The 15,224-nt window shown below is 40.4% G+C and overlaps 1 protein-coding gene across 2 annotated transcripts in view; it reads left to right on the top strand.

Annotated features, from left to right (window-relative positions):
- Positions 1-15,224, top strand: part of Tdrd9 (tudor domain containing 9) — an 85,463-nt gene that overhangs the window by 30,517 nt on the left and 39,722 nt on the right. For both annotated transcript variants that reach the window (XR_010044985.1, XM_023562078.2), the window contains exons 7-9: positions 1,376-1,540; positions 9,017-9,120; positions 13,720-13,781. Coding sequence is in view for 1 of the 2 variants with exons in the window: in XM_023562078.2 (XP_023417846.2) it covers positions 1,376-1,540; positions 9,017-9,120; positions 13,720-13,781 (331 nt within the window). In the remaining variant the exon portion in view is untranslated. The remainder of the gene's footprint in view (positions 1-1,375; positions 1,541-9,016; positions 9,121-13,719; positions 13,782-15,224) is intronic.

Here is a 15,224-nt window from a genome sequence, read left to right as displayed (position 1 = left end):
TGAAGTAGTCTGTTGATTTTTTGGTATTATTTCCTGTTTTATTGGGGTCTTACTCAGGAAGTCTTTGCTGTGCTTATGGCTTCAACTGTTTCCCTCTAGCAATTTTTCCTCCAAATTTCTGGTTTTATGTTTAGGTCTTTGCTTTATTTTGATTTGGTTTTAGTACAGGGTGAGAGATTGGTCTCTCGTTTGAGTCTTCTGTGCGTGGATATCCAGTATCCCTAGTACAGTTTGTTAAAGAGGCAGTCTTCAGTGTATATTTTTGAGTCTTTTGTGAAAAACCTAGTGGCTTATAGGTGCATGGGTTTGTTTCTGTGCTTCTGTTCTGTTTTATTACATGTCTGGTTTTATTTTATTGTATGTCAGCTTTTGTGCCAATACCATGTTGTTTTTGTTACTATGATTTTGTAGTATAATTTGAGATCAGAAATGGTGATGCCTACAGCATTTTTTTCCCACTCAGGATTGCTTTGGCAATTCTGGCTCTTTTGTGTTTCAATGTAAACTTCAGGATTTCTTTTAAAGTTCTGCGAGAATACTCTTGACATTTTTAATAGGAATCACACTGATTCTGTAGATTACTTTTGATAGCATTTTAATAACATTAGTTCTACCTATCCCAAGCACATGGGAAATCTGTGCATTTTGTGGAGTCTTAGTTTCTTTCTTCAGTGGTCTCTAATTTCTGTTATAGAGGTCTTTTGCTTTCTTGGTTAGGTTGACTCCTAGGTATTTTTGAAATTTATTTTTTGAAGCTAATGTGAATGGAATTGTTTCCGTGGCTTATTTTTTTTGGCAGGTTAGTTATTATTGTATAGAAAAACTATCTGCTTTTGTATGTTGATTTTATATTGTTGTTTTTCTTTTTGGCAGAACTAAAAACTTCAGTCAGTACTACTGGGCCTGCCTGGTCTTGCTGAGCTCTGGGCTGGCTCCCCAGGGCTGCTGCATAGCTCTTGGCTTGGGACGTCTCTGGTTTCTTAGGGTACAGTCAAGGTTTTCTGGATCTCTTGTTTTTGTCTTTGTTGGTTTACTCATTTTTCTAGAACACATTATCTAGTGCTTATTTGTTTAAATTCATTTACTGGTGTAAAAATTTGTTTTAGATAAATGGTTATAACAGGTTTTCAAGGGATGGGTTTTCTCATTTGCTAAAATAATTTAAGAAGAATTGTAAAAGTTGGTATCTCTGATCATTCTCTAAACTATAATAGATTGTATAACATATGAACTTAATTCAGATAGTTCATTTAGAAATTAGAAAAGTTACTAAATACATAGGAATGATGCAGAAGATATGCCTGGGATTGTAAGTGCTTTCATTTCAGTGATTGTGCATGACATCGTCTGTATGTTTGGCCTCTCTTCTCGATAGGTAGTCTTGATGTCAGCCACCATCAACTGTAAAGAATTTGCAGACTATTTTGCTGTCCCTGTTCAGAACAAGATGAATCCTGCATATGTTTTTGAAGTGGAAGGCATGCCCCATTCGATTGAAGAGTACTATCTTAATGACTTGGAGCACATTTATCATAATGGGGTATGTTGGAATGCATTGTTTGTTACATTGAGTGGGATTTTGTATTTCATCAGACTAAACCTGTGTACTACCATCTATGGCTTAAAGTCAGAATGGAGAGATGGGAGGGAAAGGGTATGGAGAGGAATAAAGAAGAACTCCTGGGTATGTTGTCATAAGCTATGAACACAATACATACATTTGTACTGTGACAGTGAAGAATTGGCAGAACATATGAAGAGTTGCAGTGGCTTTCCAATTGCTCTATGGGTATCACATTTAGAGGTCTCAGAAGTCAAAAGGTCAAAGCGGGTGTGATAGTTCTTCTTCTTGCCCTTGCTGGAGCCCAGCCTAGTACTAGAGGACTTGTTTAGCAGGTGCAAGGTCCAGGTTTGACTCGGCACTGTAAGAGAAGAGAAGAGTGCAGCAGAGAGCCACTTTGTCCTACCTCCTCTGTCCTTTGTCTGCCCAGCAAGAGCAAACTGTTGCAGGTTCTTTTTTTTTGTTTGTTTATGTTAAGTTTCTTTTTTTTTAAAATTGTTTTTTGGTCTTTTTCGTTTTTATCGGTACCAAGGATTGAACTCACGACTGCCTGTTTGCAAGGCAGGTGCTTATGCTGCTGAGCTAAATCCCCAGCCCCTAAGTTTCTTTTTTTAAAAAAATTTTTATTTAAAGAGAAAAAAAAACAAAACAGAAAAAGGGTACACGTAATACAGAATTTCAAAAAAATAAACAAATCATTAGTTAATAGATTACATATTGTCATCTTAGAAATAGTTGTTCAAGTTACGAAATTAAAGCATTCAAAGTGAACATTCAAACAGTGAGACTGCAAACAGTTCTGTTCAATGATCCAACAAAAACTTAGTAATATGGTCGTCTATCTTACTTAAATATACATGCAGTTATATCTTTTAGAGCACTTTCTTTTTCTCTCTTTTTTACAATAACAATTACACATTTTGGATTTTATTACTCCCACAGTTCTTATTACTTTTTTTTTGAAGAGAATAAAACCAAATGTGACAAAACAAAACAGAGTCAGTCATATCAAAAGGATGGACATAGTACATGATGTAAAAACAGAATACAAGGTGATCCACAATGGTTACTATAATGCCTCTTGCTATCTTAAAAAGAATTGCCTATATCATCAGTTATAATAAAATTGAACAAAACAGTAAAGAACAAAACCAATAAAACCGAAACATTGGAGGAATTACAGGACTTCAAAAGAAGATAATAGTCAAACCAGAATGGGCATCATAGTGAATCTTATTGTCATCAAAGTAGTTGCCTATACTCTCAAACTTGATACTATCAAGCAAAACAGAATAGAGTAAAATCAGTCAAAACAAGATGGTGAGAGCAATACAAGGCTTTAAATCAAGTTAATAGGAAATCAAAATGGTTACTATAATATATCCTGCTATTTTTTAAATTTATTTTTCCCTTAATTGAAAATAAATAAATAAATAAATAAATAAATAAAAAGGAGATTGAGATAAAAGAGGACATAACCACACAACAGCACAGGTCAGAACAGAACAATTTAAGCAACATAGTGTTTCACCACAAGATAACCTGACATAACAGTAGTTACCATAGTGTTTCTTTCTTTCAAATATTTGAGTATAACTTCTTATACTATAACATCAAACATATCAAGACAGTTTAAAACCATTCAAGAGAATGAAAGTATAACAGAGTATTTATAACCAACTAACAGAAAACGAACAATGGTTTCTATATTACCTCCTTGTCTATAAAAATTTTTGTTTGTATTATCACATATAATAAAATCCAATAAGATACAACATGATAAGACCGATGGAGACAGAAGAACAAAAGCTTGATGGGACTGCAAAACAAGATGATATTAAATCAGCACTAGCTATTATGATATCTTGTTTTCTTTAAAATAGCTGTTCGTACCATCACAGACAATAAAATCAAACAACTCAGAATAAAACCATTCCAATTAATGAATGAAAACATTATAAGGCTTCAAAGCAATATAATGGGGAATCATGATTACCACATACTGTTATATATTCATATCATTTCTTACACTAGGAAAACTTTGGTATTTATACATGTGAGTTTGATTTATTTCACTTATGAGTATGGTCTCAAGCTGTGCCCATTTATTTATAAATAACTCAATGTGATCCTTTGTTATAGCTGAGTAGTATTCCATTGTATAAAAATACCACATCTTTTTTATCCATTCCTCAGTGGATGGACACTTAGGTTGTGCCCAAGAGCTGGCTATTACAAATTGTGCTGCTATAATCATGGGTGCATATATATCACTGTGGCATGATGCTTTCAGTTCTTCTGGGAATATGCCTAGAAGTGGAATAGCTGGAACAAATGGGACTTCCAATCCCAGCTTTTTGAGCTTCTTATGATTCCTTGCACACATTTTTATCCCTGGGCAGAGAGTATGAGTATGCTGTTTCTCTCTTTTTCTGATGTGGTAGCATTTTGTGTTTACCTTGCTTTTTGATTTAATTTTCCGTATCTCTTCATATTGGTATGTAGTTTTCCTCATTTTCTTTTTAAAGATACGTAACATTTCTTCATGTGAATATATGATTTTTTTGGTGTTTTTTTGTTTTGAGACAGGTCTCTCTTTGTAGTTCAGGCTCGCCTTGAACTCATGGTGATCCTCCTGCCTCTGCCCTGAGTGCTTGAATTACAGGCGTTTGTCACCATACCTGACAAATATACCATTCTTTTTTGTTTTGTTTTCTGTTTCCAATATATCATTCTTAATCTCAGATATTTCTGGTCTTTAAAAGTGAATAACTTTACCCACATATAATTGCATGTGCATCAACATCTGTCTTGTATGTCAGAGTTTCTGGGCCTTGGGATTCTTGGTGTTCTGTGTGGCAGCTCATGCTGCACATTGTAGGGCATTTACTCCTGGCTCTACCCACTGGATGCAGTTAACGTCTTACACTCTTCTCCATTATGATAACTAAAAGTGTTTCTAGAGGTTGCTAAGTGTTCCCTGGGGAATAATCTCCCCAACCCCTGTGAGAACCCTGTGAGCCCCCTACGCTGTGTCTTCTAGAACATGCATTCCTGGAAGGAGAATTGCTGGGTCAAAGAATGCATGTATTTATAATGTTGGTGGATGTTGCACTCTGAGAGGCTGAGCAGAAGGATTGGAGGTTTGAGTCCAGCTCGGACAATTCAGTGACTTAGGCTCTGTCTCAGAGTATGAATTAAAAAGGTCTGAGGAAGAAGCTCACTGTGAAGGCCCTGGGTTCAGTTCCACTACTGCAAACAAAAGCAACCCAGCCCCAACCCCAGCTCCAGCCCCAACCCTGACAGAGACAAGATGGGACAGCAGCTGGCAGTGGGGCCCAAAGGGTACAGCTTAGTGGAGAACCTTATCTGACATGTGCAAGGTTTTGGGTTGCATTCCTGGCATCCACCACCACAGGTGCCTTCTTCTACAGTGGAGGTTTTACCTGACTTACAAATACAGATTTTCAAAGCAAATCAGGTCAGAGGCAGACCAGTGATAGTTATTAAATGTTGTACTTCTTTTCTTCTAATTTTTAAATTATTCCATCAAAAGAATAGAAAAACGGAAAGAATTTTATGTAAACACTCATTTACCTATTATAATCTTTTACTTGTAACACTTTAAAAAACTCTCCTCTGGGGCTGGGTATTTAGCTCAGCGGCACAAGCGCCTGCCTTGCAAGCAGGCAGTCGTGAGTTCGATCCCCAGTACCGATAAAAAGGAAAAAGACAACAAAACAAAACAAAAACCTCTCCTCAGGGCTGGGGCTATAGTTTAGTGGCAAAGAACCTGCCTGGCAAGTGCAAGGTCCTGAGTTTGATTTCCAGTACAGATGTAGGAGAAAGAAACTCCCAACCTACTAGATGTCCAATACAAGTTCATGTTCTCTAAAACTGAAGAATGAATTTTAGGAACAACAGAGGTTGAGAGCACAATATATTTATTGAAAGAAAACTTCTGTCTGAGAGAGTGCGACAGAAGAGGGTTCCAAGTAAGTTGCCAAAGACTGTCTTTTTTAGGGAATTTCATAGAGCAAAAGCCACAAAATGAAGCAGGTCTAAGGTGGGGAAAGCACTGGAACTCACAAGGTGGGCATAAGGTGGAACAGAGATTAATTGCTTAGGTAAAATTGATTAAATTGGGGACAAATGGGGAATTGAGTCATGTAGCAAGCAGGCATGCATAAAGAGAAGTGACTTCCTGTAGGGAGTTGGGATGGTGACTCCTGGCTTCCTTAGGGTGATACAGAACTAATTCCTAATGCTTATCCTTAGGGATATGCGAGTGCATTTGATTTGTCTTTTGTCTTGTGATCTGGTCCACAGCAGGAAGTGTCTGTCTCCTGCAAGTGTTGCAAGATACGTGGTCTTTTGCACTGGCTCCTTTGAGGGCCTAGCTCTGTCTTGACTGATTGCAATATTTCTGTTTAACTCAGCTGCCTGTAACAGTACCAAATCAATCAGTCAATCAGTCACCTCTAGGCTGTACCAGCTTCTCAGGCTTTGTTCCCTTTTTGATGACCTTGACTGTCTCCTGATCAGGTGTTACACAGGGTGCGCCTCTATTGGAATCTGACTTGTGTTTGTTTTTCTCTTGGTTAGACTGGAGACCACAGGATAAAGTACCATTTTTGTCACTGTTACCATGGTTTATTGAGGGCAGTTTTAACCTTGAGGTGCTGGCTAAGGTTGTGTTTGCCAGGTTTTTCCAGGGTAATGTTACTTTTGCTTTTCTTTCCACACTGTTCTTTAGAAACAGTCACCAAGTTTAGTGACTGTTAGGTTGGGCAGGAGGGAGTACTGATTTATGACATTTGGTTTTCCCGATCATGTGTGAGATGATGGTTTACTAGTCTTCCTTCAACAGGCTAAAGTTTAATTAATTCTTGTTTAGTTTTGTATGTCAGAGCTCACAAGTATTCAGACGATTCCTTGTGGACATGCCGAGGAGTGGGTCAGACCTGGGCTTTTGCTGTCTGAGCCCCTGTGGTTAGGACAGACTGGCTTCTAGGCAGGCAGGGACTCTGTGGCTTATGATGAGTATGTTTAGCAGGCTAGAGAGCACCCGGATTTAGCATTACCTGTGAAACATCCTGTCTGTGGTCCCTGAGAGGCACAGAGTAACTATTTGAGTGGATGAATATGAAAGACTGAGCACCATGTATATATGCAGACCTAGAGCCTTCTCCTCACTCAGCATGTACTCTACACGGAGCTGCACTTCCAGTCCCTATGTATTATTCTTAAGCTTATCAAATGGCGTTCTGTAGAGATTCTGTACGTGGTTTTCGAAGTCAGAGCACCCTTGTCCAGGTCCCAGTTGAATGTTTTTCCTCCTGCCATCACGCTGCTTCCCACTCTGTGCGAGCTGCAAGGGAGAGGCATCTTGTGGTGTGGAACACAGCCTTTCTGCTCACCTTTATCTCTCATCCCTTCTTCCAAGGGATCTTGACCCATCCATGTGCACCCTCTTCTACCTTAATATCATCTCCTTTGCTTATCCTTTGTTGTCCACATTTAAATATAACTGAGTCTCTTTCATCTTCAAAAGCACACTTCTTGGATCCTGAAGAGTCTCTGCATGCTTTGCCAGACTTCTTGTGGATCGTGATATCTGCTTCTCGTCACCCGTGGTTCTCAGCGGGCCTCTGCCCTCGGCTTCCTTGGCCTCTCTGATGTCTGATACTGCTGGTCACTGATGCTCTCCTGCATGTTTTGGGGCTGGTTCTGGCTTTTTTCTTTCCATGTTCTCTCATCTTTTATTTTCATCCATACACACTTGCAGTAAATAATTAGTTTATTGTGCAGAGTTGGTGTTGCAGAAAGGTACATAGAAAGTCAGCATGCAGGTGAGTGAAACTGAGGCACAGCCAGGTCCAGAAGTAGAGCGTCCTACAGGCCCCTGTTTGTGTGTTGTTTGGGTCCACACCCCTCCACCCTGAGGCTCAGCCCTGATGCTTGCCTGACAGGGGCTCCTTCTTATCTTTAGGAACTCATCCACTTCACCTGGACACTGGTTGTACCTGGCATCATTTCTTTTCCCACTTCCTGAAAGGCCTGCTGTCTTACCTCCTGCATGCGCCCCCCTGTTGGGGTGTTTTAAGGGTCCTCTCTAGTCTTGAGCTCTAGAACTCAGTGGAGTTCTTGTGATATACGTTTTGCACAGCTTGTCTGTGGGTTGGGGCTTGTGGGACATGCACCTTTTCCTTCTTTTTATGCAGTTGTGGTATGGTAAATTGTGGTCATTTGGTAAAGTGGAACTATTTAAGATGGGGTTTGTATATCAGGAATGTATCAGCCATTTTTTAAAAAGTGATTAATAAACAAAGTGAACCTGGCATGCTTGTATCACCAGAGTTATAGTATTAATGAGAAAAGGGTTGTTAGATGTTTTTCATTGATGTTATTAGTAAGAAGACTGGTACGTGTGATTAGATCTGTTTGAACCACATGTGGTTCCAGGCCAGCGGTAACTTGTTCAACAATCAGCTCTTTTTTTTTTTTTTCTTCTTTTGAGACGGGTTCTCACTATATAGTTCAGGCTGACCTTGAACTCACGTTATAGCCCAGGCTGGTTTTGAGCTCTCAAGGATCCTCCTACCTCAGCCTCCAGAGTGCTGGGATTACAGGTGTGTCCCACCACGCCTAGCCAAACAGCCCTTTTTACTCTTGGAAAAATTCAGAAAGGTTGTGGCTGGATTTTGTGGGATTTTGGGGTGGCTGCTTGGAGGGCATTGCAGAGATGCACTCATGACTGCTGCCTGTGCAGATGATGGTTTCTGCCCACCCGAGGACATTGTAGACATGCACTCAGCTGCTGCCAGGCTCTTGGAAAGCTGTGGATGCTGGTGGTTGCTTCTGCCTGCCGAGGCCATGGCCATCTGTGCTCGATGCCCAGTATTCTGCAGAGGCATTGAGGTAGATTTTAAGCCACCTGGGCCTGCTTTGGCTTTGTTTGAATTCACAATTAAAAGTCGTCCAGTGATCTAAGCCTGGGAAGACCATGTCCTCACCACGTGGCTGTTTCTGACAGCATGATGACGGAGATGTGGTCCTATCTTTCCTGGCCCTCCCCACATGTAGGGATGTTTAGACTGCAAGGCTGGCACCGAGCAGACAGGCACGGACTGTCCAGCCAAACCTCCTCCTCTCCCGACCTTGGGTGCAGCTGACCCTATGCCTTGAGGTGTCTTGCCAAACATGGCATCTCTGTTTGGGCTCTGCTCTCACCCTGCTGCAGGGACAGGGAAAGGTGGCTGCTGAGGACAGCACTGTATTTTTTAGGTGCCTGAGCCATGTTCCACATAGCTACTGGTCAAGCATTGGCTGCAAGTGGTGTTTTGCTTGGAATATTTGTTAGAGCATTATACCAAAGGGGAGAGTCACCCATCCAGCATTGCATTTCTTCTGTGACCCTGGTTTGGTGTTCCACCTTTTTTTTTCTGCTTTCAGCTCTCTCCCTGTCTCCTGGAGGAGCCAGCGATAACGAAGGGCATCTATGAAGTTGCTGTCTCCCTCATCCAGATGTTTGATGACTTGGAGGTGAAGGAGAGTGGGTAAGAGGCACTCTGTCTGTGCTTCAGTGTGTACATGACTTGAGGTCCTTGTCACTCACTTGAAGCTTGTCAGTGTTTTCCACAGTGTGAAACTGTAACTGCAGATACCTTTTTAGTATATGTATTTGAAAGCCAAACTAGTATTTTGCAAGTGTTTTACTGGAAATTCCTACTTAAAGTCTATCATGCTGAGTGCAGTTTTAGGGTTAAAAGTTAGACCTGTACCATGGAAGTAGCTGTCACATTAGTAAAAACTCTCAGAAGCCTGTTTTTGTTTTTATTTGTAGTAACGAATTTTTTTTTTTTTTTTTTGCCTTTTTGAGACAGGGTCTCGCTATGCAGTTCAAGCTGGCTTTGAGCTCACTTTGTAGCCTAGGCTGGTCTCAAACTGTCAACGATCCTCTTGCCTCAGCCTCCTCAGTGCTGGGATTACAGGCAAGAGCCACCACACCTGGCTGCCTTTGTTTTTATTTGTAGTAGCATGATATGTTCCTGATGCTCAACAGGCCTCTTTTATAGTAGTTGAGGCATTGATTTCTTGAGCTGGTTCTTTGAAACCTGGGACATATTTTTTCTTTAGAAGGATAGTTTTAGGTTGTAAGTGGTAGCTGGAATCTATATAATTTTAAAACCATTACAAATCTATTATTGAAACTTTATGTGCTAACTTTACTGCAGCTTCTTAGTAGTACTTACATTTCGAGACAACAGACAATGAACATGTAGATTCCACCTCTTTCTGGCAACAGGACTAGCTTGCTGCGGTGGCTGCCGCCTTATAGGCCAGCCATACGCCCCCAAATTAGTCCCTAGGTGTGAAACTTAGGCTTCCTTTCTTGGATCCCTTTTATTGTTTGAAGAGTCTGTTGGAAAGTGTTTTCACTGTTTATATAGCTAGAATTTTCTTTGTCTTGCTCAGTCTTAAAATATTTTTAAAGTGACTGAAATAATAACAAGTATTTACATACACAGCACAATGCTTTGAAGTATGTTTTGACATTGTGAATTCACTTAATCTTGCTATTTAACATATTCATTTCCCTGATTTTTAAAATTTAGTTTTATTAGATATGAGTTAAACATCCTATCTGAAATGCTTGGAATAAGTATTTCAGATTTTGGAGTTCCTTAGATTTTGAAATATTTGCATAGATTTTCTGGCTGAGCATCCCTAATGTGAAAGCTCCAAATCTGAAATGCTCCAGAATCCAAAGTTTTCAATACTGGTAGCAGAATTTTGGATTTTGGGGCATTTCAGGTTTTCAGGGTAGAGATCCCCAACCTGTATACAGTTCTAAGTTGCTATGTACTCCTCTCCTTATAGTTCCTTTGTCTAATTTTACTTAATAACAGAATTGAGCTGTGACTTACTATGAGACAGCAGAGTACACCTATTTTTATTGCTCTTTCTATGTCTTGATGATATTTCCCCATAACCCTCTGGCTTCTATTATTGCAGTGAAAAGTAACCCTTTGGTTTTATTGCCCATTCTGGGTAAATCTGTCTTTTTAGTCTGGCTGACTTGCAGTTAGATTCTTTGTCTTGGATGTTCTGCAGTCTCACTGCAGAGAGTAGTGTGGATACCTTTTATTTATCTTGCTTGAGTTCCAGAAAGCTTTCTGAGTCTTAAAAGTAGTGGTGTCTGTGATGTTGCCTCTGTGTGTGTGTGTGTGTGTGTGGACAGGGTCACTATGCAGTTCAGGCTGGCTTTGGGCTCACTTTGTAGCCCAGGCTGGTCTTGAACTTGCAACAATTCTTCTGCCTTAGCCTCCCGAGTGTTAGAATTATAGGCATGAGCTACCACGCCCAGCTATTCTTCTTCTGGTATTTTTTAACACTCACTGATGATCTTGTCTGAGTCCACTGTTATATTAATGGTGTTTTAATTTTACTTTGCTTTGTATTTATTCTATAAAGTATTTTCCTCTTATTGTTAGGTGAGTTGGAATACATTCCTAGTACTCAGGAAGCTGAGGCAGGAGGATCACCATGAATTTGAGACCTGCTTGTGCTACATAATGAGTTCAAAGCTGAAACTACATAGTGAAATCTTGTCTCAAGAAAATAAAACAAAGTATGATGGTGCATATCTGTAATCCCAGCATTCTGGAGGATGAGGCAGGAGGATTGCCACAAGTTTGAGGCCAGCCTGGGCTACATAGGGAAACCCTATCTCAAAACAAAAAACAAAAAGCAGAACAAAACAGAAAACCAAAAACCAAACCAAACTATGAATTACTTCTTACTACTCTGTCTTATTTTTTTCTTCCTTAAAAAGTTTCTTAGTGGTCCATGTTGGTAATGTGTAATGATTACATTCCTTGTGGGAGCTGGTACATGGGTGTAGCGCAGCTCCATTCTCTCTTTTCCCTTCTCTTCTATCTGTTTTTAAAGAATTTTTTCTTTTTCACTAACATCAGATTTATGTATTTTATAGGCTTTTGTCAAGTTAATTATAATAAACACAGCCAGTTAATAGGCTAAAAATATATAGAACGTATACAACAGTGATACTAAAGCAAGGTACACTTTTAAATACATTGAGCATCATGGATCACAGCATATTTTTTCTCTACTTTTTTCTATTTATTTTTTGGGAGACTTATTACATATTTTTAATTTCTTTTTCAGTGTACTTCCCAAAGCTTGTTTCTTTTTAACTTTTTTATTAGTGCATGTTTATGTACTCAGTGATTACATTCATTGTGGGGAGCTGGTGCATATGTAATACAGCTCAATTCTTTTTTCCTTTCTCCATTACATTCTTCTTTAAAAATATTGGTTTTTTTGCCAGCACCAGATTCATTTATAAGTTCTTATCAAAAAAAGTGTTTATCAAATTAATGATCATAGAGGCAGAGTAACAGCCAGACTGACGGTTTTTGTTTGCCTGGGGAAGTCTGTTTTCCTTTGCTGGTAAAGCATCACTCTGCTGAGTGCAGGCATGTTCCTCCCCAGTCTGTCTCGAGCACTTTGACTGTGCCATGCTTGTGCTTTCTGGAGTCCATTGTTCCCCTGTGAAGGTGGCTTACTCTTTTTGGGGTTTCATTTGTATGTGGTGTATCATTTTTATCTTGTTGCTTTCAAAATTTTTTCCTTGTATTTGACTTCCTTCCTTTTCCACTTTCTTAGTAAAGATAGTGCTTTTGGTAAGACCGGTAACCCCTGGGCAGTCTCCTAAGCCCATCGACCCCCTAACTGGTCTCCTTTGATGGCCTTGCTGTGTGGCCACCTGTGGAAGTAAAAAATGCACCTGCAGGTCACAGAAAGTACAACAGGAAGCTGGGGTGCAGGGAAGCACGCTAGAGTCCAGAATGGAGGGAGTCCATTCTGTCCCCTTTGTGATGGAATTGGTTTATCATCAGGGCTGGGCTCTGGGGGAATGACGCTGTGTTTAGGACTGCGAGTTGGCCCCCTGCAGGGTGTGTCATCAGCAGCAGTGGCCAGCGCTGGTCAGCTTTGGTCAGGGAAGGCGCATGTTGTTGAGTCGGGAGGCCCGCACATTGCTGCCCTGCCGCCGCGCTTTGTGCAGCCCCCGGGGAACTGGAGGAGGCTGCTAAAGAGCACACGGCTCTGGACCGACCATCTGCCTGTTAAGGTCTCCTTGCAGTGATCAGAGTAGGTGTATCCTTGATGCGTTCACTCTCAGACTCCTTGCCATCAGAATTCCGGCCTTGTCACTTCCAAGTTCCTGCCCACCTGGCCCACCTGCTGGCTTCCACCTGTTGGCTGGGACGGTCACACCTCGCGGTCACGTCTCCTACCTGAAGTAGTGTACTGGATGTGCCGCTTGGTGTCCAGCTTCCTGGGGGTGGGCCTTCTCTGGGTGGCGCTGTACAAACCAGACCTACGCTTTTAATCACGGCGGCTGAACCAGACGGTAGCTCCAGGAGAGGGGGCTGAGAAGCAAGGCAGGCACATGGCACACTGAGCCAAATGCGTTGCCATCAGTAGTACACCTCGCGGAAGCTTTCTCCTCTGCACTTACTGTTCCCAGGCCAGGCTGGGTTGCTCTTCCTTGGCTTTGCTGTGGCTGCCTCCGTAGTTCTTATTAAGTCCTCTGCAAGGCCTCCCTGACCATTCCTTCTGAACAGGCACTTAGTATGGACCCCTTCTCCAGCTCTTTTTACTGTGTGCTTCTGTTTGTTCCTGCTTTAATGTCCACTTGGTCATTGTCTGTCTCCTGGTAGGTAGCTCGTGGAGGAAGGAGAGTTCTAATTTCACACAAAAACAAATGTACTGGCAGTAGTAGGGCAATGAATGAATGCTTTCTGCAAAAAAGGTTTCTAATGATAATTTGGCCTCTGATAACTGTTCTCATTATTTTAAATGTGTTCGGTCTGGCTCTTGGGTTATAGTAACTGAAGTCCAGGAAAATGTTTGCAACCAGGGCATCCCCCCAGGTAAGCAGGTGGAGTCAAGGCCTCTTAGTGCTGCTGGGGCTGGGCACGGTCCCTTGGGCTCACTTCCGTGCAGAAAAGGTCATCACATGGCATAATGTGCAGGGACTTTCAGCAGGGTCACAGCAGCAGGGTCAGGGTTCTCGTAAAGGAGCAGATGTGTCTTTTTTTCACTTTTGTGCACCTTCATTTTGACAGGAACAAGACATCAAGGCCCCTATCTGTGTCAGAGAGGAGCAGTGTGTTGGTGTTTTTGCCAGGTATGAATGTTGTATATAGTCTTACAGTCTAGATTTATAGCACTTCCTGGTACCAGTAAGGAAGCAGTGTTCTTCATGTCTGTTTTTTCCTTTCAGACACCGAGAATGTAAACAAATGTGGCTTTCAGTTTGATTTCCTGCTTTAACCTTTACATTGTTAAAAAGATTTCTTATTGTGTCTTTAACTTTTTTTCTTTATGAGACAGGATCTCGCTTTGTAGTTCATGATGGCCTTGAGCTCACTACATAGCCCAAAGTGGCCTTGAACATGGCAATACTTCTGCTTCAGCCTCCGGAGTGCTGGGGTTATAGGTGTGTACCACCATGCCCAGTTGAGAGTTTAATTTTTTGTTTGTTTGTTTGTTTATTTTTGTCCTTAATTTTTACTCCTTAGGATGCCTTTATTTCTTTATTTTTTTAACAAACCTTTTTTATTTCAAAGATAAAAACGAAAAAAAAAAGAAAGAAAAACTACAACATTTCAAAACATGGCAATCGGGGCAACAGTGGTACATACATTGTGTGTTGTCAGCTCCAAATCATTTACCCAGGGCACAAGACATCTGCATTCAATTGTCTGAACAATACCAGTACAAATCTTTCTCTTCAGTGGACTTAGAGAAATCAGTAGTATAACTACCTTAACTATTTTTTTATATCCATGTACATGTCCATATTCATGTTGTTCCTTTCAGCTTGTCACACTAATGAAATAATGCGAAGTTTACACGTGTGTCTTACTTCACTGATGAGTATGTTCTCAAGTTGCATCTATTTACCTATAGAAGTCTCCAGTTGAGAGTTTAACTGTTTACTGGTTTTTTTTTTTTTTTGGTACCAGGGATTGAACTCACGACTGCACGCTTGCAAGGCTGGTGCTTATGCCACTGAGCTAAATCCATGGCGAGAGTTTAGGTTTTTAAAGGCAGTCTTACCACCTTCTAAATTTTCATTAAGGCAGTTACTGATGCTTTGTTAAACTTGCATTCATTTATTTGGTTATAAATGTGAGGTAATTGTTATTAGTCTGCATTAAATCTTACTTGTAACAGTAAAACATGTTGTAATATAATGGGAATAGGTTAGTTTTTGAGTTCTTTCTTAGAATTGTTTGAAAAAATAGTCTGTTTTCCCTTTTTGAAAAGATTTGTGCTCAAATGTACTTCTTCAAAATGATTTTTAAATTAAATAGTATAGTTTGATGAAACATGACAACAATTCAGATCTTTTCTACTAGTAGTTCATGTATAGAATAGATTGGCATTTGTACTTGTGATGGAGAGCAAAAAGCACTCATTGAGAGGAACATTTAATTTTGGAATGCAGCATGTGAGTTTCAGATGTCAGTCACTTTTTCCTTAGAATATGGGTTCATTATTATTAGCCATTAGCTGACAATGGGATAGAGTTACAGTTGTATCCATAAGTATTATCAAATGACTA

Source organism: Cavia porcellus, unplaced genomic scaffold, assembly GCF_034190915.1.
Source record: "Cavia porcellus strain 051 isolate PalLab524CR breed Dunkin Hartley unplaced genomic scaffold, mCavPor4.1 scaffold_31, whole genome shotgun sequence".
Lineage (NCBI taxonomy): Eukaryota > Metazoa > Chordata > Mammalia > Rodentia > Caviidae > Cavia > Cavia porcellus.
Note: the sequence above shows the minus strand (reverse complement) of the source record. Positions and strands in the feature narration are given on the sequence as shown.